A 25,430-nucleotide genomic window follows, 5' to 3' on the forward strand; every position below is an offset into this window, starting at 1 on the left:
TTTTTTTCTTCTTTTCTTTTTCTTTTTACCCGAGCACGCGGGCGGGGACATGCCCCTTCCAACGGGGACTGCTCACGACGGATACGACGGCGAGTCTTTTCTTAAAAAAGAACGAAATATATTTGCCGGTAGATAAGATAGACGCATAGCGCAATATACTACCAACTACTTAAGTACTGTATAGGAATCAATAGTCATGAACCTCTAATGCCTCCCAAACCCCAGAAAACAAGAAGAAAATAGAGCAAAGTGCATGAAAACCAGCTAGCGATATTAACGCACATGGCGTAAGTCCTGACATGAACGTCCATCACGGAAAGGCCTGAGGACAAGTAGAACCCGGAACACTGTCAAGTGTGCCCTCAGCCTCTCCTATGTTACGTACACTGATGGCCCGGCCACTTAGTTGCGGAGCGTCTTCAAAAGAGACGAATCCTGTCTCTGGAATCCGCTTACGCAGCGTCGTCTGCCGCCGGCGTGGGCGTATGGACACCCGAGTAGTCGGGGGCGTCGATACCCGTCTCCCTTTCACCCTCCGTGTTGTCGTTATCCAAGCCGGTGGGTTGCATCAGATAAATATTTCCGATACTGAGCGTCTCGTCCAGATTGTCAGGTAACAAGCCTTCTCTGCCAACGACAATAGGTCCAGCGATCAGGCCGACGAAGACGATGAACATGAGGAAGTAGAGCACCGCGTATCGGAAAACACGCTTGCGCCTCAGCTTGGACTGCTTCATCGAGTAGATGGGAGGGCGAATCTGCCGGCTACACGAACATGAGTGGTCAGCAATGGCATAGGAAAACAGTGACAATTCGCGCAGTGGTCGACGTACCTGGGGCGAAGCCAGAAGAGCATCATCGAATGAACCATGTCGACCTTGGGAATCAATATGATCGGCAACATGAAGAACAGCAAGAAGTGACCCAGGACAAAGTCCGCCGCAAACATGGTCAATTCCGTGATTTTGCAGAGATACTCACGGGCAGGCTGGGACACGGAATGCCAGCCCATGGAGTACCACTTCCCTGTCCAGAAGGCGACATTGGCCTGATCGCTCTTCATCTCACGAGTGAGGCTGAGTGAGATGATGAGCTTGAAGATGAAGCGTTGGATTGCGACGACAGCAATCATGCCAGAAAGCGTCCGAGAGAAGTTGAATCCCTCGAGTAGGAACATAACCTCAAACGAGACGAGGAGCATGATCACAGCGATGGCGTGTGCGATAGCCGCCAAGACGCTGCCGAACTTCTTACAGCATTTGCTGAGGAGAGGTCCCATGAAACAAGCCATGGCGAAGAAGACGGCGAGCGCACCGGCGTTGACCACAATCGGGAAGAATGCTACTAGGCCCAGCCTAATAAGCGAGTCTGTGGCTTGGAGGTCCACGTCCGGATTGTTGTCTTCATTCACTCCCGTCTGCGCGTTGATATAGAGGAATGGGATGCCAGTGACGGCGACCAGCAGAAAAGGGGTTGCGATCTCGCCCCAGAACAGGTTTGTGATAGCCGCACGAGGGACATCGCCGGAGAGCTTGCTCGAAGGGTCGCCCAGAACCTTTCGCTTGTAGCCGGTGATGCGGGTACGTGAGAGGCGGCAGAAGGCAATCCAGGACGAAGCGTGCGATCGCGAGTTGCCACGAGACAGCCAGCGGAGGAAGTCTCGATAGTCGATGAAGAAATCATTCCAGGCGAACTGGTGCGGGTTATAAAGGAAGGGGGAGATGACGAGCGCCATGAGTGTAATCCAGAAGTACACAAGCGCCGCTTGCCACACCGTCAACGTCGCAAAAAGAAGCATCATCAAGAGGCGAGCGCCGAAATAGATGGACGGCCCGGCGAAACGAGAGTAGAGTACGCCGAAGGGGATGCGTGCTGTGGCGAAACCACGACCCGTGCCGATGTACCTGGCGCCGCCAAACGAGAGATCTTGTAGTACCGAATTTGCGTAAATCTGGCAAACAAAGACTTCGAAGAACGGAGAAAGAGAGAGAATCTGCTTGACAAGCCGCTTGATTGCCCGCCAGAAGCCTCGCTCTGTTAGTTCCTGCACAATGAGCGGAATCCAAGACAAGAAGATGACGAAAATGATCGACAGGACGCTGCGGAAAACCCAGTCGGTAATCGCCGCCGTGTTCTGGCACTTCGTAGGAAAGAGAGGGTCCGTGATGGGCACTTGTCTGTTGTACTCGCAGGCTTGCGTCTCGTACGTGAGGGCGCCAAGGTTGAGCAGGCAGATCATGAACATCTGAATCGAGAGCATGATGAAGATGTTGTTCAAGTGGAAGCCAGCGTGCGCATAGTAGAAAGAGAGGAAACGATCAAGCGGCAGCTGAGTGCCGAGATAGTAATACTCCCGTGAGAGCATCTGCTCGCCCATGCCTGTGCCAATCTTGGTGGTGAAGTTGAGAATGGACCCGAAACCCAAGTCACGTCCTTTGCCGCACTGGTAGTACTCGCAATGCTTGATGCGACCGCCCCGGAGGATGGCGGTCATGCCAGCATAGATGTCCTCGTTGAGATGCAAGCCCTTCTGAGCCTTGGACACACCGCCTCGAGTTGTCATGAAAATGCCGTTCAGGAAGTCAGGATGTCCATAATGCAGCTTACCGCCAATCTGAGCAAGCGTGCGGGCAAACAGCGTACCGAACGTCTGTTCCTTGCCAGCAGCGACATCGCCCAGAATGCCGATATTTTCAGAGAAGATGTACTCGCGTGCTCCCAGAATAGCAACCGGGGAGGTCGCGTTCTCCTTCACACCAGGAGTATACGGCGAGACATTGGTCGTCTTCATCTCTTCGAACTCAGCTAGTACACTTCGAATCTTGAGGCACTCCTCAAGATAGTTGTCCTGGTTGGCGTCGATGAGTTGGATATACTCGCCACGGTAGAAAATCAACGAGTGGTTTTGGTTGTCGGACTTCCCGTCCCCGAGCACAGGGTTGCCAGACAGCTGAATCCGGAACTTGGGCCGCCGCATGCCGTTCCCCATGATTTCCGAGTGGCCGTCAATAAGCGCCGAGTACAGACGGGGCTCGTCGCCCTCGGCCAAGGGGGGTTCCTCGTCCAAGTAGGCAATCTGCAAATCCGGATATGCTCTCAACAGGAACTCGGCGTTCTCCATCTCTTCCTTCTTGAACTTGGCGTAACGCTGCATGGAGACGATGAGTTTGAACTTGCGACGGGCCATGCGCTCCAACTCCCTTTCAAGCTTGTCCGAGTTGCCACCAAACATCTGCACGACCTCTGGGTTCTCCACACGATATAGTAGCTTGATGGCTCTGCTATAGTTCATGAAGCCAGATATCGTGCGATAGAGAGTCTGCGAGCGTAGCGACGCCCAGATGCGAGTCCGCAACGTGTACTCGGGAGCGGATGACTTGAAGCCTATGCAATAGAAGGGAAGATCATCGATCTTGCTCTTGGCAGCGTCCTTCTCGTTCTTCTCAAGGTCACCGTTGAACTGCGATGTCTCATCTGCCAGGATCTTGGTATCCTTGACAAAACAGTCCCATTCATGGGGGTGTAACTGCTTCAGATACTCCAGGAGGGTAACACGGGAGTACGGTTCATCTTCACGGATAATTTCCCTAAGCGAAAGCAGGATCTTCTCGCTGTAATGGGGAATGAGGACAGAGAACGTTGGCATGTTGTCAACAGGGAGGGGCTCCGGGATCGGGGTTGATAACGACTGGGCGAAGAAAGAAAGTCGACGTTCGGCCTCGCTATTGGCGGGAAAGAATTCCGTGTTGAACGAGTGGTCCTCTTGAGAGACGAAGAATGTTGGCGCTCGGAGCGTCCGCTTGCCTTCTTGCTCCGAAGGAACTTGGTGATAGAGCAGCTTCTGAACGTGATCAATCGCGAGAAGATGCTCGCGATACATGGAGATCACAATGGCGTTCCATACTTGCGAGATGAGGACTTTGGGCTTGTACTTAATTTCCATGTCCCCTGTGGCAAGAACCTTGGAATAAATACGCTTCGGCAAGCGAGAAAAGATGTTCCTCCAAGGGGTCCAGATCGAAGAACCAATGTAGAACGACCGTGCGATTGAGAAGACGGTGTTCATGAGCACGTACCAGAGATAGGTGTCCAGGAAGAAGAAGATGAGATCGGTAAAGGACATCAGCCCCAGCAGAATGTTGTGTTGCTGCCTGCACAGGACGTCGCCAAAAAGGTTGTCGCCCAGACACTCGATCTTCATGATGGAGAGATATCGAATGGGGTCGCGGAATGAAAGTGTTAGGTATGCGTAAGACGCACCCAACTTGGCACCGAAGATGATGGCCCAAAGACCAAATGACATGGCCATTGCGTTCGCACCAAGACGAGGCCAGCTGGCGGTGAAGGTCTGACTGGCGACATATTTGCGAGAGTTATTCGCGAGGTAACTGCCGAACAGTCCTCCCAAAGGCATGACGGCGAAGAAGAGGAAGGTCGCCAACGCAATGAAAAACTGAACAATGCCGAGAATATGAGCGGGACGCTCTTCTGGCCCGGCAATGCCGAGGATGTAGACGCTTGGTCCGACATTGATGGCGAAGATAAGAATGAGGAAAAGAAGCCGCTTCGTTAGGTGCTGAGCACCGGCCCATCGGCGAGGAACATAGGCCCATTCAGCAAGCGTTGCCAGAATTTGGATCAAAGAGGCGATGCTGCCGCCCAGAGCCACAATAGACCAATATCGGGCAGGGTCGGGAGGTTGGTTGACTTGCTGTTCGTATGATGGGCCTACAATGAGACTGGGCGAGTTGAAGGCGGTGTAGAACCAGAACACGGTGATGTGGATGATCCAGATGCGGTTAAAGTTGACGAGGAGATGGAACCACGAACGGGATTCCTTGTACGTTTTGAAGAAGCACTTCTTCCAATTGATCTCGCTGAACTTCAGGTACCGCTCTGCAGGAGAAAGGTCGACCAGCCGGGTGCCGTCTTCCAGCACGATGCGCTCGATGCCTTCCGGGTACCAGAACAATTGATTGCAATCATCATAGCCGATGATCTGGCTGTGGTCGCGTTCACGACGCACGTAGACTCCGTCTAGGATTTCGTACCCTTGATCTCGGCAGTATCGGTAAAGTGGCGTGATGACGTTGTTCAGGAAAGTGAACTCCTCCACCGGTTCGACAAGATTCTGACAAGCGGGGGAGTTGAGGTAGTCGTCGGCGCACTTGAAGATGAAGCACAGACACTCTGGCATGAATCGGACCTGGTTGGCTTCACCCCAACAGAGGAGATAAAGTGCGATTTGCCGGACACGATCGTGCTGTGACATGCGGTTCATGCGAGTCTTCCAGCGGTACTCGGCTGCCTCGAGGCTGTTATCACTCTCAAGCTCGGCCAGTGCCTCATCTTCCGTCTGCGCCTCCTTCTGCTTCTTGTTCTTTTTGGATTTTCGGTGGAAACCTTTCCCTTTCATATTGGCGAACCCAACAGCATCGTCGAGATCCAGATGCGCGGCGAAATACCACTTGCGGTAGTTCGCATTGTCACCGCCAATGTAGTCCGCGTGCAGGGATAGGAGTGCTTGGTTCGGCGTCATGCGGGAAGCCCTGGAGTCGAGAAGCGTCATCAGGTGGTCATACATATTCCGCATGCTGTCGCGTTGGAAGCCAAACTTGGCGGCCAGGTCGAGGAAAATATCCTCGACCTCTTCCTTCGAAAGCGGAATTTGAGCGTCCGAAGTCCAGGCAGGATACGGCTCACGAGAGCGCTGACCGGCAGGGAGCGCGTTGGCATAGTCCATTCCGTAATTCGGAGTGGACGCACCAGATGAGCGATTGCCGGCATACGAAATCTGAGATGAAGGCGGCCGGTAGCCTCGACCACCCGTCGGTTCGCCGTAGCTGTTGTACCTTTCATCGCCGCGACCATAGTAGTCCATGTCGGTAGCTCGGGCCATGTCCGATCTCATGGTGAAGTCGCTGAAAGTTTCAGAATCGTCCTCGGTTCCATGACGGCGGCCTCGATTATCGTAGCCCTGGTTATAATCCTGGTCATAGTAGCCGCCATTGTTGCTATTGTTCTGGGCATTGTAGTAGTCATCCTGGTACTGATCTTGGCCATCGTAGTATCCGCCATCCTGCTGGTATGGATTGTTTGGATCGGCATTGTAGTAGCCACTAGAGACATAAGAAAAGGTCGTGTCAGCACGGTCGCAGCCAGGCAAAGCCAAGAGCAATGGAGATTGTCACGTACGATTCATCATAGTAGCCATCTTGCTGTCCTCCGCGAGTGTCATAGGCATTGTTGTTGTTTGTGTTGTTGTTGTTGTTGTTGTTGTTGTTGTCGTAGTAGTACTGGTCATTATCTTGGTAGTACGAATCGGCTCCGTTGTTGTTCTGGTTGTTGCCCTGGTTTCCTTGGCCTCGCTGACCATAGCCATCATCATAATCGTGGTGGCCACCACCGGGATATCCAGACATGATTGCAGTTCGTTCTGTATCTGTATTTTGTTTGTCTTAGCCAGGACGTTACTGCAACCAATGGATGTCGGAAATACTGGATCGCAGGATTTATATTCCCGGACCTACCGTCAATGTGGCATAAGACGCAATTGAATCTGCGGCCGACGCAGGATCCCGTCGGCTAAAAGAAGAGACTCCCCCAGTTCCGTTAGGTAAGGTAGTCAGATGTCCCCAGGACAGAACGGCGGTCGGGCTGCCTGATCAATCTCCGATTCTGGGAGATGCAAAAACTCGAGGGGATACGGGCGAGTATTCCCCTGGTCGGTACACAGGAGACCGAAATGACTAACACGGAGGATCGCAAGTCCAAAATGAATGGATGAAGTATGCTGTCAACTAGGCCACCGAGGAGAACTCGTTGTCGTGTTTGATGGCAATTTCTTCTCTTCAGGGACGTGGATTCGAAGGTTCTGCGGGCACAATCTGGGTTTCCGTACTTGCACCGAAAATGAAAACAAACGTGGAAAAAAGCGAAAGGCAAGTAGAAACGAGAGTGCGTAGGAAGTTGATAGGGTCAAATTAAGCGAAGGACGTCTGTTCACTCCGACATCGAGTGGAAAGAGGCAACGCGTGAATGCCCTTCTCTGGTGTTTTGTCGAAGTTCTAAGTAAGAAAAAAGGGGGAAAGGGAGGCGGGCGGCGCGAGGAGAAGATGGGGCCAGGGCTGCCCCGTTTAGAAATTGGACGAGACACGGAATGTCCCTATGTGCAGAATGCACACTGTATACTGCGTATTTGTAATCTCTCCGTGCATAGGTAGGTATACCCCCATGTGCGAAGTAATAAATCGTAAGGCACCTAGTATCAAATGGAGGACTACATACGTACATGCAGATTGTCAATAAGGTACGTCGTACAAGACTTTGTATGTGTGCCATTCTACAGTGTAAAACCTCGTTCTGGACGGCTTCTTTTTTATTCGTCAGTACGGATATCATCGTTTTCTGCAGACCATGGAGTAGGAGACAAGATGGGAGGACAGGTCCGAAGGCCTTTGAACCCAGGTACCTCTATACCTACCCGGGAGGGGGGGTTTCTAGGTCAGAGCTCGGACAGAGACTTTTGCTCTGACCAGAGCCAGGACAGAGAAATTTCTGTCGACATGATGTTCTAAGACTGTTGACAGATTGACCAGTTATCGGGCTCTGTCCTATACCCCCCCAAACCCGGGTAGGTAAATTAGTTTCAGCGTCAACACCTGTACTCCGTGATTATTTCGTACGGTGTTACAGTTAGGGATACATGGACCACCTTCCTGCCTTGCTCGCATCTTCATCCGTCCACTCCATTCATTCGTATTGGGTGGGTATTACACGCACCAACCAACCGATGTCCGCCCTGAAAAGTGGCCTAACGGTTCCTGGGAATCTGAGGTTCAGGTCAGGTTTTCGAAGGCGACAGTGGAGAGTGAGTCTCAGGGGCTGTGTGACTGCCAAGACCTAAGATAGGTACGGCAGTCAAGCGCGTCATTGTATGAATTCGTCCTTGCACACAACAGCAACCTGCCATTCCCACCCCAATTGGGAACATGATAGAAGGGAAGGTACGATTAAGTCAAGCGCAAGGCCACTTTGAAAACGCGTTCCCTCTGGTTAGTTACGTGAAAAATGTCCTCTCAGCCGAGAGCAGAGTCCCAGCTTAAGCATGCATATACTCACTCCTACTCCGCTGTTATTAAACGTTTCCCCCCATTTACACGTAGAAACGGGCAAAAGAGGCTGGAGACGGCTCTGGGGCAAAAGGCAATCAAACAGGATCCAGCCTCCCATTGTAGCACAGTATGCACAGACTTCGTACCGCATTCTTCACAGCATTGTACACGTACACGTGTACTCCGTATGTACTTCGTATACGGATACATAAGGTACCTAAGGTACCTACGAAGTAGGTAAGTACCAAGTACCAAGTAAACACCGATATCTCTCCGCACTCCCGGTCGGTTAGTTTAAGGGAAGGATTACGGCGCCCGGACGTTTTGATATCGAGCCCGTAAAAGTGGAGTCATGATAACACATGTTCCTTTACTTGCAAACACCATAATAAAGCGAGGCCTCGTTGAGTCCAGGTACTTACAGTTATATTAATTAATTAAACTGCTCCTAAGGTATACCACCACCGCCGCCTAAGGTACCTATAATAGAACGAACGACCCTATTAGTACGAGCCCGGAACCGTGGCTCTACGTGGGAGCTATCGAATCTACATATACGAATCGAGGAAGATATCGAGGAAGATACCTTAGGACTAGGATATTAACGAATATCACGGTATATACCTGTGCCCGCCGAGACCTCGCCTTAGTACTATGATATAGGCAGTTAGCAAGTAAGGGGATATATGTTATTATGACTCCACTTTCACGGGCTTGATAGTAAAACGTCCGGGCGCCGTAATCCTTCCCTAGTTTAAAAGTATGTGGCTGGTTAGGTACCTTAGTGTGATTTCGTCATGGAACGTCCTCGCCTGGAAAATTCCCACACTCCCACAGTCCTCACAGACATGAGTCGCGTCGTATTTTGACTCCTTTCCACTATAAAAATCCTGAACACATGCATCCATGCAATTCTCATCGTAATTTCATGTACCAAGTAATGAGAGTGTATAACAGCCTCTTCGAGTCGGCACTATACGTCACAAAGCCGAGAACCTCAACAACAACCCAGTCGACTCTTATGGGTTGGCAAAGCCACCGATGGATATGGTGACGTGACTGTGCATGGACGAAGTTGCAGGCGTGGTTTTCCAACCCCCGTCCTGCCCTTTTTGCCCGCTTTCAAGCTCACTAAGTTCTTTCCAGCCCGAGATCAGCTCGAAATGTTAAGTACTTCGTTTCACCAGATCAAAGGGAATTCCTAATAACCTAATATAAAAAGTACACGTGGTATAAGTTATCGCACATCAAAATAGCACTTGTATAATTAACTTAATAGAGCAGAAATCTCGTGTATGTGTATTATATTAAGTTATATCTATATAAGTCTCTTATACCCTTAATTTAGGTGGTGAAGACTCTGTTATAGGTACTACATTATTAGATCCTATCCAGTCTTTTCTGGTATCCTCCCTTATTATATCCTGATACCTAAGGTCCCCGAGATCCAAAGCCCCTTAGTTAGGCATAGGTCCCCTAGGAACTATATCGTGGTCTATATGCCTATACGATATATCCCCTTAGTTAAGGTAGGTCTTCCCAGGTTAACTAACTAATTAAAGTCTTCGGTTTAAACTAAAAGCTCTTAACTTTTCTATTATAAAATTAATAGTTAAGGGAAAACGCCCTTATAAAAGGGATCTAAATCCACTCTATTTAACTATTTAATTTAATTCTATCTTAATCGGTTCCTCGATTCTCATTAGCCAGATCTACTTAATCAGATCTATATCTATTAGATCTATTACGCCCTCGGGGGCCTTTATTGTCGTTACGGCCACAGTTTTAGCGTGTTTAATATTTTTATACAGTTATTTCGACTATTTAATAAGATCCTTTTAATCCGTTAAATTAAGCTAGTACTATAGTTTTTTAATCCCTACCTCCGGTAATACCTTTATTAAGCCGTCCGTAGTTATATCCTTCGTGTTAACGTATATAATCTTAAAAAGACCTTACTATACTAACTAGCGCGCGCCTACTAGTTATATATATCGATATACTATAGCCTTATTCGCAGGCATTATAAAGTTAATAGTGTGACGGCTTGTCAAAAGTTGTTCACGTATTGAGGCCGAAAATATAGATTATTCGAACTAAGGAAGGAAAGGAGGAAAGGAAGAGTCTGCGCGGTGTGCAGGCGGCTAAGTACGTGTGGAATCGTACGGACCTCGCTAGGAGGTCCGTGCTTCTTGGTCCCGGCCACTGCCGGGGACTATTCCGCGGGCCACAGCCCGTAACAAATAGTCTACTAATTATCGTAATATAACTATAGTTATTATTAATCTAACTAAAGCTCTAAATCCGTTAATGTCCGATTAATAAATAAAGTCTCCTTAGCGGCCTCTATAAGAGCGAGTAGTTCTAACTCGATTAACGATATTATGACCGTTAGTTACTTACCCGCCTTCTAGTTAATAGTACCGCCGAAAAGCTTTATCGCGTATCCTTAGAAGCTTTTACGATTTAGATTATCCCCGAAAAACGCGTCGTTTACGGTTAGGAAGAGTCTATCCCTACCGAATTCCAGGCAGTAATACCTTATATAATATAAGAATAGCAGCACTTATTAAGCCCTCTTAAGGTGGTTAGAGGAGGGGTTAATATTATATTAGGAAAGCTTCGAATAGGCGAACGCGATATCGGGTCTTATCACGATAGCGGTATACAGAATTAAACCTATTATGCCCTAATACTAGCGGACCTCGGGAATCAACGCGCGTATACTATTATATAGTATTAACGGCTTTATAGATAATAGGACTTTTCATAGTTTTTAGTAAAGGATATCTACGTAGTATTTAACCGCGATCTTCTTTATATAGAAAGAGTATAATAGCTATAACCTATATATAGCTTTATCTCTTAGAACCTTAATTCCCAGGAACTAACGGATTTCGTCGCCTCCCGATAACCTATAGCTTCGTTTAAGGGCAGCCTCGAGGTTATCGGCGTTAGTCTTATAATCTTTATAGTATATAAGTCTGATATCGTTAACGTAAAAGAATAGGATTAAACTATCACGGATTATAATATAGGGGTCGTTAAGGACGGCTATAAATCCTATCTTCTATAGCGTGCCGCTAAATTCCTCTTACTATAGTAGTAATAATACCCTTAAGCCGAAAAGGGCTTTCCGTAATAGCAGGACCTTACCTAGCACTTTATAGTCTTACGGTATCTTTATAAACACTTCCTCTTTAAGGCTAGTATTAACGAACGCGTTAATAGTATCGAACTACCTTATTTCTAAGTTAAATCGGGCGGCGATCGCTATTAGTATATAGAAGGACCGCGAGGCTAATATAGCGGCGTAGTTATCTTTAGTTTCTAACCGTTTTTATTAATTCCCTTATATAATAAGGCGTGCCTTATACTTAAGAAAGATACCCTCTTTATTAAACTTATAGATGTATACCTATCTATAAGTAAGGACTTATTACTTATTAGCCTAATCACTACCTACCTCTAACTAGCAGCCTATCTATTAGTAACCCTCAAGGTATTCCCCCTTAGCCTATAACTACCGCTCGCGTAACTAGTAGAGGCGTATATCGCAGTAGTGGTTTAGTAGAGACGGGAGATCCTTACGGGTTAGGCGCGATAGCGGCTAGGAGGCATCAAAGAGAAAGGGATCTATAGTACCGATATCGCTGTTATTAATAGCTTACTTCCTTATACGTATAGGGGTATAAGTCCTTTTAGCATTAAGAACGCCTTCTAGGTATTATTGTTCTATACTTTCTTAATCGTGTAGAGGCTTATAATAGTTCTCGTGATAGATAGGCACGCGGCTAATAGGCGTACGGTCGACAGGCACGCGGCTAATAGGTATACGGCTAATAAGCACCCCCTAGGGGTATCCACGGCTACCCGTTAATAGCTATCGTCTTCTTCTACCTTTACGCCTCGGAATACCACTAACGCTATAAGGAACGCGTGCGCAGGATCTTCCGGTGATATTAGAGGCGTGGAAACGGTTTAAACCTTATAGTAGTAAACCGTGGAGTATCCGTAGTAATAGCGGTATCCTCTTCCGTAGTAATAGCGGTAGCTTCTCTTATAATAATAGCGATAGCCTCGCCTTTATCCATAGTAATAGCGGTAGCGTCGCCTTTACCCGTAGTAATAGCGGTAGCGTGGTCTTCTCCTATAATAATAGTAGTATCCGAAATAATAGCGGTGCCCATAGTAATAGTGGTAGCCTCTTTTATAGCAATAGCGATAGCCTCGCCTTTATCCGTAATAATAGCGGTAGCGTTAGAGTCTTCCGACTTAAGATCTAATACGGCTATACCCCTTAATAGTAGCCTATTCGCTATATTGTTAGATTAGGTAATACGGATAGATTATAGGTATTCCCTACTTTCCTCGGCGGAAGCTATAGCTTATAGCGTCTTAATCCTGCGATTAAAAGTCTTATCTTCGTTAAAGATTATATATCTTATAATACTAATATCCGTTAGGTGTAGTAGCTATACGCGGAAGCTATTCGAGGAGTAGTATCTAATATAATAACCGATCTATACCTTCGGTTCTAGCCTTTATAAGCGGTTCCTTTTAGCTTAGGTATTACGCGTTTTTAAAAAGACTTTATAGCTATATACCCGCAGATATATAAGGTTAGGTTAACAGCCGCGTAGGCCTTTGTATAGCCTCTTCTATTTGTTAATATATCGTGGGGTTCTATTATATAGGTATATAGCGGTCTTAAAAATCTTAATCTAGATAGATATAAGCAGATTAGCTCTAACTCTTATAGCCCTCGCCCTTCTCTTAATAATACCTTTAATCCATTCTATAATGCTATTTTAATCCTATGAATATAGTGCCGACGGCTAGTCTTCTACCCCCTTAGCAGCGAGGAAAGTAACGACTTCTAAGTACTAAAATATCTTAGAATCGGCTCGTAGGATATATAGCCTAATATCGATTTAGGTCTTAAACAGGGCAAAAACATCTTTTAACATATAAAGGATAGAGCCTTAGTCTCTCGTCTATAAGTAGTAAACCAACGTATATCCTATAACCACGTCTATAACAAATATAATAGACTTATACAGTCCGCCTAATGATTCCAACTCTTCTAGATCGTGAAAGTCGATAGCCAGGGCTTCGCCGGGCCTTAACAGGTAAAAGGATAGCACTCTCCTAATCTATATAGGCACTTACAATTACTCGTACGTGTTATACTCTACGGTTCGCGGCCCCTTAATCCTTAGCCCCTAGGTAGTGTTAACGATTTTTATAAGGGTATCTACGCCGTAATGGCCGAGGCGTTTATACTACCTTTATACTATAGTCTTCTACGGGTACCGCGGCTATTATAATCCTCCGTGCGGATTATCGCGGGGGTACTAAGCCGAAACCGTAAACGTGGTAGCGGTAGCTTCCGCTCGTTCGATTATATACTAGCTATAGATATCTAGCAGGTTATAGATAGGCCGGTCGTTAGTAGAGCTAACGATAGTATCGTTTATAGTATCCTAGCGGTAGACTTATAGGTGTAGCTAGCGTTCCGAGACGATATTAGTAATATACTCCTTATAGTATACGATATCATAGAGGCGTAATAGCCTCTTCGTGCCCGATAGGGATTATATACGTAGCTTAATATCTCTGTATCCGAGGATAAAAGCCTTATAAATACCCACCTAAAGTGATAATAGTTTACTAGTAGGCGGTCTAAGGGCCGTAAAACGGCCTCGATTAACAAAGACGTGGATTAACGATCCTAAGTCTAGTATAGCGTAGTGTAGTAGTGCTTTAGCTTAGTTAATAAATAAAGATACTCCTTGTTCTTATAATCTTAATAGTATCGTCGTATAAGAGTGCGCTACCCCCCCTTCTTAAGAGGGGTAGACGCCTGGTTACCCCGTCACGGTAACGGATAGGTCTTTAGTTATAATAGGCGTAGTAGTATAGAGTTAATCTTCCTAGACTTCCTCTATCTTACTAGCGGTGCCCCTTATAGCTTTCCGCCTCTTCTATATCACGGTATCCACGCGGCTTTTGAAACTATGGCTACGTATCTTCTTATCTATAACCTTCGTAATATCTTCACGGCCACGCTAGCTATAAAGGCGTATATCCGGCCTCACGTACTAATGGACGGTAGTGGTATAGGTGTTCTTATATATCTTATAGGGCCTTCTTATCGTAGGAGGGATAGTCTTTACAGATATATCGCTACGAGAACGCTTCTTATTATCTTTATTATTAGCAGTATCCTTAATATCGGGGAGGTTCCTAAGGGTATTAAAGGTGCCTCTCCCGACTCTAGGCTTTATAGCGGAGGATTATAGGCTCTTTATACTACTAAGAACCGCCCTTAGAGCCTTTACGAAATCGTTAATCGTTAGCTTATTTCTCGTAATCTTATTATAGTTATTTACTAGGTAATTAGTACTCTATTCCCAGGCGATAGGTCTAATAGCTTTTAACGCGTCTTTCGCCTAATAGTCCGCGCTTAATAGCTCTAAAACGCCTATATATTTATAGTATATTATCGCTATTTTCTAGCTTATAATATAACTGCGCAGATACGGCTTTAGAGTGGTTTGGCAAACAGTCACATGATCCCCTTTTCAAGGCTGCGGGATCCACATCCTATATATATATTAAGGATAGGCGCCGGACATCCCCATTAAGAGATCATCATTCAATTATTATCCTCTTTTATAATTACTTATTCTACGTTTAAGGTATCTTTTTAGTTCAACTTACATTACCCTAATCAGAATAATAACTACCGATCTACTTCTTCGCTAAAGGTTATAGCGGTGTTAGTTATATTTTGGTTATATATCGTGGTTTTACTAGACTAACCTCTTTATCCGATTTGTATCTTAACGATTTAGTACCACTACGTCTTTACTTAGCTATAATATAGTGATCGGAGGCAGATTTATTCGGCGTTCTTAAAGTGTTCTAATCCTAATTAGAGTAATAGAGGCGCTTAAGGGAGGTTCCGGCCCTCCTGAATAGACTATTAGTTAACGACCCCTAAAGAATATAAAGATAACGACCAAGGAAGGATTTAACGCTTTAAGACTAAGGGGAGATTTACCCTAATAGATTTAGAAAAAGAAACGACTATATAGGTAAGATAGGAAGCACCTTTAGCACTTTTAATTATAAGACCCGCCGCCACGAAGGTAGTAATTATAGAAACGGAAGAAACCCATTAAATTATAATAAAGTTAGATTCCGGATATAGAATAGACTTAATAGGGGGCCTATAACCCTTACCACTAATTAAAATAGACTCTCGTATAATAGTAAAGAAAAGATAAGACCGCTCAGAGTAACGTACCCGGATTAGGGTAATAAACCCCTAATAACCTAAAGAAAATACTAATACCGAGTATAGAAGCGAAATAACGATACCTTATATAAGGACCCGATAGTCTAATAGATAAGACCTTTACGGACCCCGTAAGTAAGTTATAATACTTCTTCGTAAGACTTAGCGTATAATATTACTATTATTAATATCTATGAGTATAGTCCCTTTACTAACAGGTAATCTCCTGATCGTAGGGGGCCTCTTTGTTTAAGGTAGGTTAGAAAAGCTTAACCCTAAAGATAAATATCACGGAGTAAAGCCTAGGACCGCCCTCTCGTTAAAGACTTTATTACTCTTATTAAGATAAGATAATATATATAATAACCTAGCTAGTATCTAGAATACTTATAGGATCTTCTTACTAGATAATTAATTCGAAGAACCTTTTCTTAAACGCTCTAACCCTATTATTATTATTCGCCTACCCCCTTATACTTACACCTAAAACACTATAAATACTTAGACTTAGTATCGCGAGCCTACCCCTATTATCGTTATTAGCGACTCCGATAATAAGGCTCCCTCGCCGGCTATTCCCCCTATTCTTACGCCTACTACTTCTACTACCTTTAATCAGGGGAACCACGATATCAGGGCTACGGCCTTACCCCCGCCCGTTCCTAGGCTAATTACTACGTTTACCGCGGCTCCGACTACTATTTCGATAACTACCCCTAGATCTACCCCTAATACTGCCCCTATTACTACCCCCGGATTAGCCTTTAGATCTACCCCTGCCCATAAATCGACTACTACCCCTGTCTAGCCTATCTTTACTGCCTAGCCCGCTTCGAATACTCCTACTACCACCGTCCCTAAGCGTTAGTAGCCTCTTACCACCGCTAAAGACCTAATTAAGCTACTATAAGCCCTAATAAGCCGTGACCGAGAGAGTACTATCGCTAAGGTCGTTAAAGCCCTGCCCCCTACTACTACTATATTAAGAGTACCCCTAAATCCCCTTATTACTAAAGCTCCCCGCTTTAATAGTAAATCCCTCTGTATATTCCTTTAGTAGTATAACGACTACACTAAGCTTAACGGTCTTAGTAAAGCCGATAAGATTACCTACGTTAACCTATATACGGACACGGCTATTCGTCCCGCTATCAAACGTCTAGTTAAAGAGGTTTAAGCCGCTAAAGGTAACTAGTTTAATCTGGTTAAGAAGCTTATTAAAGAATACTCTTATCTAGATTCTAACTACTAACTTAACTTCTCTTATAAGGTTTATTAGCTTCGGGTAAAATATAAGACGTATAAGATTAATAGCATTTATTAGGTTAGGGACTTACTATAGTAAATCACTATCTAGAAGGCTAAGGCCGAGCGGGTTTAAGGTATTTTTATCGAGGACTCTAAGCTCTATAGTATTATCCTTATTATTCTATATAGGGATATCTATATATTTATCGCTAATACGCTTAAGATCCGAGGCATTAACTTAAGGAAGATAGTTAAGAGCTATAGGCTACTTTCGGAGATACTATATAAGTAATCTACGGATATCTAGGAAGTAAAGGGTAAGCCTATAGATAGAGATACTATACTAGGTATAGCTAAGTCTAATTAGCCTAATAGTACCGCTTTCTAGCCCACGCCTTTAAGGCGGCCTACTATAGTCTAAGAATCTATAGTCTCTTAATCGGATATAGATAAGCTTACCGACCTCCTTAAGAAGTATACTATTTCCCTTATTTATAATAGAGCTAAAGGCGTTAGGGGTATTATTACTTAAGTGCTCGCCCTATCTAAGAGGATAGACACTAAAAAGGTTTAAGCCCTCCTTACTATAAAGTCTAATCTAAAGAACGCCTTTTATACCGTCCTTAAGCACGCCCCTTAGCCTATAATAACGGCTTTAATATATTTCGCCGCCCCTAATTAGGCTAACGGTGCCGCTTACTAGTCTTATAACGCCTAGTATACCGAGGAGATCTACTATAGAGGACCCCGCCCTAGATATAATAACCGATATAATAATAACCGCCCGACCTAGTAATATAATAACCGCCTAGGATAGTAATAAGAAGTTTAGAATAACGGCTAACCTCCACTAGCTTCTTACTACTACTACGGCTAAGAAAGGTATCGGAGAGATAACTACCCCATTCTAATCCACGATAGCGCCTATAACCTAGTTAAGTAATAGTTCCCCGAGTATTTAGTTATACATTAGAACGGTACCTAGGTAACCTGCCTAAAGAGTAAGCTACGAGTTAATAAGTACTGGCTATACCGACGCCTTGTACTATATTAGCTAGCTACTAAGCTTGATAGCCGATTTAAGGAACTCGTAGACCTCTATATTAAGACCTTCTAGCCCGCTACCCTCCCCTATAAGACTTAAAAGACTAATAGACTTATAATTAAGTATATAGTTAAGTAGGCATAGAAGTAATAAGCTGGTTAGAGTGGTTAGGCTACCTAAGCTACTTAAGCCTTAAGAGTTACTAAGGTTACGGGATCTATTAATTTTATTACTACTAGAATATATACTACGTCTATATCTTAGCCTACCTCGACCGACCCCTAGGACTCTTTTCGTATTATTAGGAGCCAGAGAATTAGTAAACCTACGCTAAAAGTAGCTAGTTCCCCTAATTAGGCTAATTAATAGACCCTATTAACTCCGGAAAGCTCTTAGAGGGTTATAGAAATAGTTAACGATACTGATATAGACGATAGACTAGCCCCTAATTCGATAGCCCCTATATCTAGACCCACCGCCTTAGCTACTACCTGGCTTACCTCGCGAGCGTCGGCTTAGAAGGATACCCTTAATTTATTTAATTAGGAGGCTATTATATAAAAAGTCCGCGAGAAAAGCCTAAAGCACCTTTTAGAGATAGAGGTTAAGGTTCTTCTAGTTTACCTCCTCTCCATTAATAAAGCTATCCTCGCGGACTACGAGGAGACGCTAAGGTTAATCGGCACCTAGATAAAGTCTTATAAAGTTATCCGTTTAACCCCTAAAAAGGCCTTTTTTATAGACTCCTTACCCCTTAGACCCGAATACCCCATATAGTTTATGAACACTACGACTACTACCCCTACGCTTAATAATGCCCTATCTATTACATCCGCCCTAATAATTAATAAACTAAAGCCTCCTACTATTTACGCTAAGTATATAACGATATGAGTTAGCCTAACTAAGCGAATAGCTAAGGCTTACCCTACGGAGGATCGGTTTTACGTAGTTATTAATATAGGAGCCGTCTTTAACACTATCCGGCTAGACCTTATAAAAAAACTAGGATTACGGAGCTATATCGGGAAAAGTAATATCGCGATTAAGGGGATTAATAACGTGGATAGGGTAAACTACTTAGGCTATCTAGAAGAGTACCTCTAGGTCGGAGACTAGTATAGGAAAGTCTATTTTATAGTCATTAAGGGGATAGAGTCTAGAATACTTCTTAGCCTGCCGTTCTTACTTAATAGTTATGCCTCTTTTACCTATAAGGACAGATAGATCGATATAGACTTTACTTACGGGGATACCCGTATTATTATCTCTATCGCTAGTAGGGAATAGGTTAACGACCGCCCTTATAGATAAAGCTAGCCTAAGTTTAAAGAGGAGGAGAAGCGTTAAGAGGAGGAGAAGCGTTAAGAGGAGGAGGACTTAAATAATCTAAGTATAGGATAATAAGGGGAGGATAGCGTCCCTTATAGTTAGTCCGGGGCCGTTACCTTAATATTAAGTAATAATTGGATTAGCGGTTCGCCCGATTAAGGGGCGAGGGAGGAGAGGGAGGAGAAGAAGAGCGACGATGATATTTCTTTTTATTCAGATAATAAGGACGCTACCGCTTTAGTAGCCTTCCTATTTACGGAAGAGGTAAAGCCCTTAATAAAGAGAATTTATATAGCCTTAAGGGCTATAATACAAAATTAAGACCGAGGATATAAAAGGTGTGTCGCGGAGGCTTCCTATATAATAACTACGGCTATATAATAATAACTAATTCACACTAACCACTTATCGTTTTCAACTTTTCTATACTACTATTAGCCTAATTACCCTAATAGCCTCTTAGTCTCGTATTTTCGGAAGGACCGGACGATATAGGATAATTCCTAAATAAGAGCGCTCGAGGCTTTAAAGAAAGAGGAGGATAGTATTATTAGTATAGCCACGGTTATAACGAAAAGACTATAGCAGCCTAAGAGGAGGAAGTCCTAGGATCTTATTAAAGAAGCGTACTATCCCCCTAATCCCGAAGGTGTCTTTACTATATAAAAGCCTAAGGCTTTTAAGGTTTACCCTTTTAACGACGTTCTGTCTAATAGAAGTATCCCTAATAAAGACCCCTATTAGAAGAAGAATATCCTTATAGAAATTAAAAAGGAAGACTAGGAGCTAGAAAACGAGCGGTTTATTAGCCTAATTATACCGAATTTTCTAAAATTATACCCTATTCCCGCCTTATACCCAAAAGACTTAACGTTATCCTAGAAACCCTTAACCACTTAACCCCTAAAGAAAAGGAGCTCCTAATAAAGGTTCTCCCAAACCGCGAGGTAGCTAGTACGTGGGACTAGACTAAGTACGGCTACCTTAACGAATAAGTAGCCCCTTCATAGAAGATTCGGGCGGTTGCTTATAAGGTATAATAGGCGAAAGGGATCCTTATCCCTAAGGCTTTAAAGTCTATAATCGTGTGGATAATAAAGGACCGCCTTAAGAAAGGCGTGATTAAGAAAAGCTATATAGCCTATTATAACCCCTGGTTCTTAGTTAAGAAAAAGGACGGTAATATACGGCTTATTAACTCGGCTACTAAGATTAATATAATAACCCTTCGACATACCTTTATACCGCCTAGAGCCGATAAGGTCTCCGAGGATTTCGCGATATATAAGCTTATATCCCTTTTAGATCTTTTCTCCGACTATAATTAGGTTACCCTTAATAAGGAGTCTCGAGATCTAACCACCTTTACGACTATTATTAGACTTTTTAGGATATATACCCTTCCTTAGGGGGTTACTAACTTAGTAGCCTAGTTTATACGTATTATAACTTATATCCTTTATAACCTTATCCCCTAATATTATATACCCTTTATTAACGATATTATAGTAAAAGGACTAATAACTACCTATAAGAATACCCTAATTAGACCTAGAATTCGCTATTTTATAGCCGAGTATATCGTTAATATTAATAAAGTGCTTCTTAACGTGGAGCTAGCTAGAGGCACTATTATAGGTATTAAAAGCTAGTAGTATTAGAAAGTAGCCACTATTATAGACTATGTCTACGGTACTAATAGTCGTTCCCCTAAACAGGCTAAGATAGCGAAGGTCCGAGAGTAGGAAAGGTATAATATAGTCTTTAACGTTTATTCGTTCCTTAGTCTTATTACCTTTTACCGAGTCTAGATTTATAAGTTCGCTATTATCGCTAAACCTTTAACCGACCTACTACGGAAGAATACTATCTTTAAGTAAGAGGAGCCTTAATAACATGCTATAGACGCCCTTAAGAAAGCCTTTACTACTACCCCTATCCTAATCACTATTTAGTACGGCGAAGGTATAGGAATTATCTATATTATTATCGATACTAGTATAGAAGGATAGGGTAGAATCCTCGGTTAGTATATTAAAGATAAGAGAGCGGTAGTATAATACGAAAGCGGATAGTAGTCTCCTATAAAGAGGGTTTATAATACTAGTAAGCTAGAGCTAAGGGGAGTCCTAAAAACCCTTTAGCGTCTATATAACTACCTTTATAGGGTTTACTTTATCCTTATAACCGATATCTAAGCCCTCCTATCCTAGTTAAAAGGATTTACTACTAACCTCCTTAATACCCTAATTACCTAATAGCTTGCCTAGATCCGGCTATTCGACTTCGACGTTAAGTATATTAAAGAATCTAAGAATACTATAGCCGATAGACTCTCTTAAATACCCGGAATACCCTCTAATTAGACTAATAATAATACCGAAGGAGACCTAAACGACATTATAGATAATAGAGTCTTCCTTATAGAAGCTAAGAAGTAATTCGACGACCCTACCCTAGCTAACGATATCCTTAATAAGGACCTTACCTAGAGTTAGTTTTCCCGATAAGTAGCTACCTCTTTAATAACCTTTCGCGTGCTTAAAGGAATAGATCCTAGGGAAGCCTGTAGAGTTAAAGATAGGGCTACCCGTGTATTTCTTAAGGATAGACTACTATAGACCCGAGTAACTAAGGCCGATTCGACCCCTAAACGCTAGATTAACGATAAGGATACCCAGGTTAAACTTAATTAGGAGAGCCTATAACGAATCCGGATACTAAGGAAGGCAGGGTACTTACTATCGCCTCGCCGCTAACTACTTCTAGGATAGTATCTATAAGAGTATTCAGAGGTTTATTAAGCCCTATTCTGAATACTAGGCCCGCCGTAACCGTTCCTAGGAGGACCTTCTAATCGCTATAAGTCTACCTAAAACCGCCCTCCATTTTACCTAGGTTAGCCTAAACGTTTAATATCTCTAAGGGTAGTATCTCATAAAGGCCCGCTATATATTTATAGGTTAGGTTAAGGCTCGATTACTAAAGAAAAACACGTTTAAGGTTATTACTTTATTTGTATAGGAAGATATAATCTATAAGTATAGGCTTTATATAATCCTCCTTATAAATAAAGGTCTAGAAAATAAGAGTTATATAATCGAGCTAAACCGTTATTATAGGACTACTCGAAAGCTCGCCTTAGCCTATTACCCCTGCGCTAATAGCCTTAACGAGGTTAGGTATAAGGCTATTACCCACGCTCTATTTATCTAGTTAAAGCTTTACCCTAGAGCCCTTTACGAGATCCTCCTAATAGTCCTTTTCGCTAACCGTATAATGGTACGAGCTTCTACTAGCCGAACCCCTTTCTTCCTTCTATATAGCTATAAGGCTACTACCCCGATTAAGATAACTTACCTAACCTAAAGAGTACTAGACTAAGGCCGCGTTAAAACCCCTAAGGATAAGATAATACTTCGGTTAAGGGCTTTTACTTAGCTTAATACCGACCGATATACTACTGTTACTATAATTACTAAATAATAAAGGCGACGGATAGCCTATATTAACGCTAGCCGTGCCCGAGTACTCCGTAAGTAAAGGCTATAAGTTAAGGATCTTATACTAGTTCACGATACTAAGAAAGCTATTAATATAAGCTATAAGGCTAAGCTTAATTATTAATAGAATAGCCTATATTATATCCGAAAGGCTAATTACGATAATAAGTCCTTTATCCTCGAGACTCTTATTAGGGATAAACTAAAAGGGATTACTTTTATCGCTAACCGCCTAAAGAAGTTTATCTAAAACGATAATAGGTATTAGGAGCCTAAGGACTAGACTATACTTAAACGAGACTATAGCGAGGAGCTTAAGATTATATACCCTGCTTAAGGAGCGCCTATTACCGAAGAAATCACCGAACTACCCCTTTTACCTAGCGAGGACCCTAAGGAAGATACTAAGCCCGAGGATAATATTAGTTCCCCTAATCACACTATTAATAATATTTTACGCCGCTCTAAGAGACTAAGAGAGTTATTAAGGGAGTATTATAAGAAGCTAGAAGAAGAGTTAAAAAAGGTAAGGGAGTTTAGTACTATTAAGGTATAGATTCTATAACGCCGAGATTTTAACCTAAATAAGAATAAGAATTATACTAGCGAGCTATATTTTATTCCTTATTATTACTTGCTATAATTTCCTTTAGTTTTAAAAGTCTATACTTACTAGGAGGCTAGCGTATAGTCTTAGGGCCCAGGGTAAATAAAGCTAAGCCTCTTATCTACCTAGAGTCGCGATATACGCTAGTATAAAGGGCGTAAACCTATAAATAATCTTCCTAACTATTACTCTAACCCGTTTCTTTTTTAAACTTTTACTTTTATTACCCTGATTAAAAGCACTATAAACCTATCTATACTTATTTCCCCGATTAGAAGACTTTTTCCTATATTTATCGTTTATTATATTTATCAGTAAGCCTAACTACGTGGATGTTATAGAGATATACTACTATATATATTCTTTTCTATAATAAGTATAGGTTTATTTTATTATAGTCTCGAATTCTTTACTTCTATTCTCCTAATCACCGTATAATTTATTAGACCTAAGCTAAGTTATACCCGGTTTAATATAAGCTACCTATTCTACGGAAGGGAGTTATAGTCGGGAATAACTAGTATAAGGATAGTTACTAAGGGTATAATATAGTTAAGAGAAATACGGTTAAAGGCTATAAGCCGTAAATAGTAAATCCCTTCTTTACTAACCCTAGTACTAGTTATTGATATTATTATTAAATAATATCTAAGTATATTTTATAATTATATATAAGCCTCTAGCTTAATACTAGAGCTCTACTATAATATAGCTATGCTTATCTTATACTTAGATATATCCTCGATTTATACACAAGATTACCTCGTACATTGAATATCTAATAGTCTAATATCGAGGATAGTATTATATCGTGGTGTGACGTAATAGACTATATCGTACGACCACGACTTTGCCACCTCCCTTCGGGTCAAATACAATGCCCCGAATCTCAGAATCCATTCTTCTTTTTCCTTATACAAGTCACATACTACGGAGGAATCCATACTTCTTCGTTCGCAACAATTCAAGTCTTCAATATCAATTTCATCTATTTCTATCTTAATTATCAAAACTAGTAACTTATTAAGTTATTATATTAATCTTAATAGCCTGATTTTAAAAGCATAAGAGCCCTCTCCTTTTTACTACTTAAAGCCCCTTTTCCTAATCTCTATTATTAATCGCTCTCCCTATTACTAATATTATACCCCTATTCCCCTAACCACGCCTATATATATTACCCTTAAACCTACGATACATAAGTTCCTCGTCCGGAAAGAAAAGACTAATATTATACCTATCACCAGAAAAGTAAGTTCAAGACACTAAGTCAACGGCGTTAAGAGCCCCGCCAGAAAAACCCCTAAAAAGAAACATATAATATCATGACAATAACGGCGATAATAATAATAAAAACCGGAAAATCCGGGGATTCCCTAGCTTTATTAGCCTAATTAAGCGACTACCGGCCGCTACCTATAAATCTTATTCTTCTTATAAGGGCTTTATCGGTAGATAGGCCCGTGGAGTTTACTCGTATAGAGTAGAAAACGGATTATTATAAAGAGAAGGAAAAAAGAAGAAGATAAGCCACGAAGACGACCTCCTTTTATACTTATTTCCCCCTAACCTTATTACCTATTCCCCTAATTAGACCTATTACGAAGTTCTCGCGAAAAGAGTAATACCTTAGTTACTAGGGAATATCGCTTCTTAGAAATCCTGTTTATCTATGAGAGTTATATTATTTAGGTAATTAACTATCTAATTCCTTTCCTTATAAGCTACCTAGTTAACCACGCACCTATCCTTACTACCTATTCCCCTAATTATAAAGCACCCTATTAAGTAAGTAACTTAGTTTCTAGGTTATGGTCGCTTTTATAGTTACCCTCCTTAGGCCCGTACTTCTCGGAGACCCGGCGCTAGACCTAAGCCTTTTTAGGGAGCGGAATAGTCTAGTAAATAACTATTTCCTCCCGGTTAAGCACCTCCTTAGCCTTACGGATAATATTATAATACCTATCTACCTCTTTCCTATACCGAGCTAAGAGTATTAGAATAAGACTATGTAAATATTATAAGCCTTACCGGATTTACCGCTATAGGCCTAGCGTATCTAGCGAGTAATCTTACAGCTTATAACGGTTATATTAACTAAAAAGATACCGGTCCGAGGCGAGTAGATCGGGTGTTATTTATCGTTATAGAAAGACTATAGTAGTATTAAGTTATCCTTAAGAAAGGGATTATAGTGCTTAAAGCCGGGGTGATTATTATCGGGCTAGCTAATCTTATACTTAGCCTACTAAAACTCCTTATAAAGGCCCTTATC

The 25,430-nt window shown here is 42.8% G+C and overlaps 2 protein-coding genes across 2 annotated transcripts; one reads left to right on the forward strand and one right to left on the reverse strand.

The window, feature by feature from the left end:
- Positions 1-103: 103 nt before the first annotated feature.
- Positions 104-6,749, reverse strand: SODALDRAFT_379161 (beta-1,3-glucan synthase catalytic subunit). Its single transcript, XM_028615023.1, has 4 exons — positions 6,531-6,749; positions 6,196-6,442; positions 834-6,119; positions 104-765 (listed from the first exon to the last, which is right to left on the reverse strand). Exons 2-4 carry the CDS (start codon positions 6,420-6,422, stop codon positions 453-455), a joined length of 5,826 nt encoding a protein of 1,941 aa, XP_028465723.1. The 5' UTR covers positions 6,423-6,442; positions 6,531-6,749; the 3' UTR covers positions 104-452.
- Positions 6,750-7,705: 956 nt separating this feature from the next.
- SODALDRAFT_360218 (hypothetical protein) lies at positions 7,706-8,105 on the forward strand (the record flags this gene model as incomplete). The annotated part of the gene is made up of 4 exons (XM_028614243.1): positions 7,706-7,765; positions 7,843-7,870; positions 7,962-8,006; positions 8,083-8,105. The coding sequence occupies 4 exons, from the start codon at positions 7,706-7,708 to the stop codon at positions 8,103-8,105; spliced, it is 156 nt and encodes a 51-aa protein (XP_028465724.1).
- Positions 8,106-25,430: the final 17,325 nt, after the last annotated feature.

This window comes from Sodiomyces alkalinus (assembly GCF_003711515.1).
Source record: "Sodiomyces alkalinus F11 unplaced genomic scaffold SODALscaffold_6, whole genome shotgun sequence".
NCBI lineage: Eukaryota > Fungi > Ascomycota > Sordariomycetes > Glomerellales > Plectosphaerellaceae > Sodiomyces > Sodiomyces alkalinus.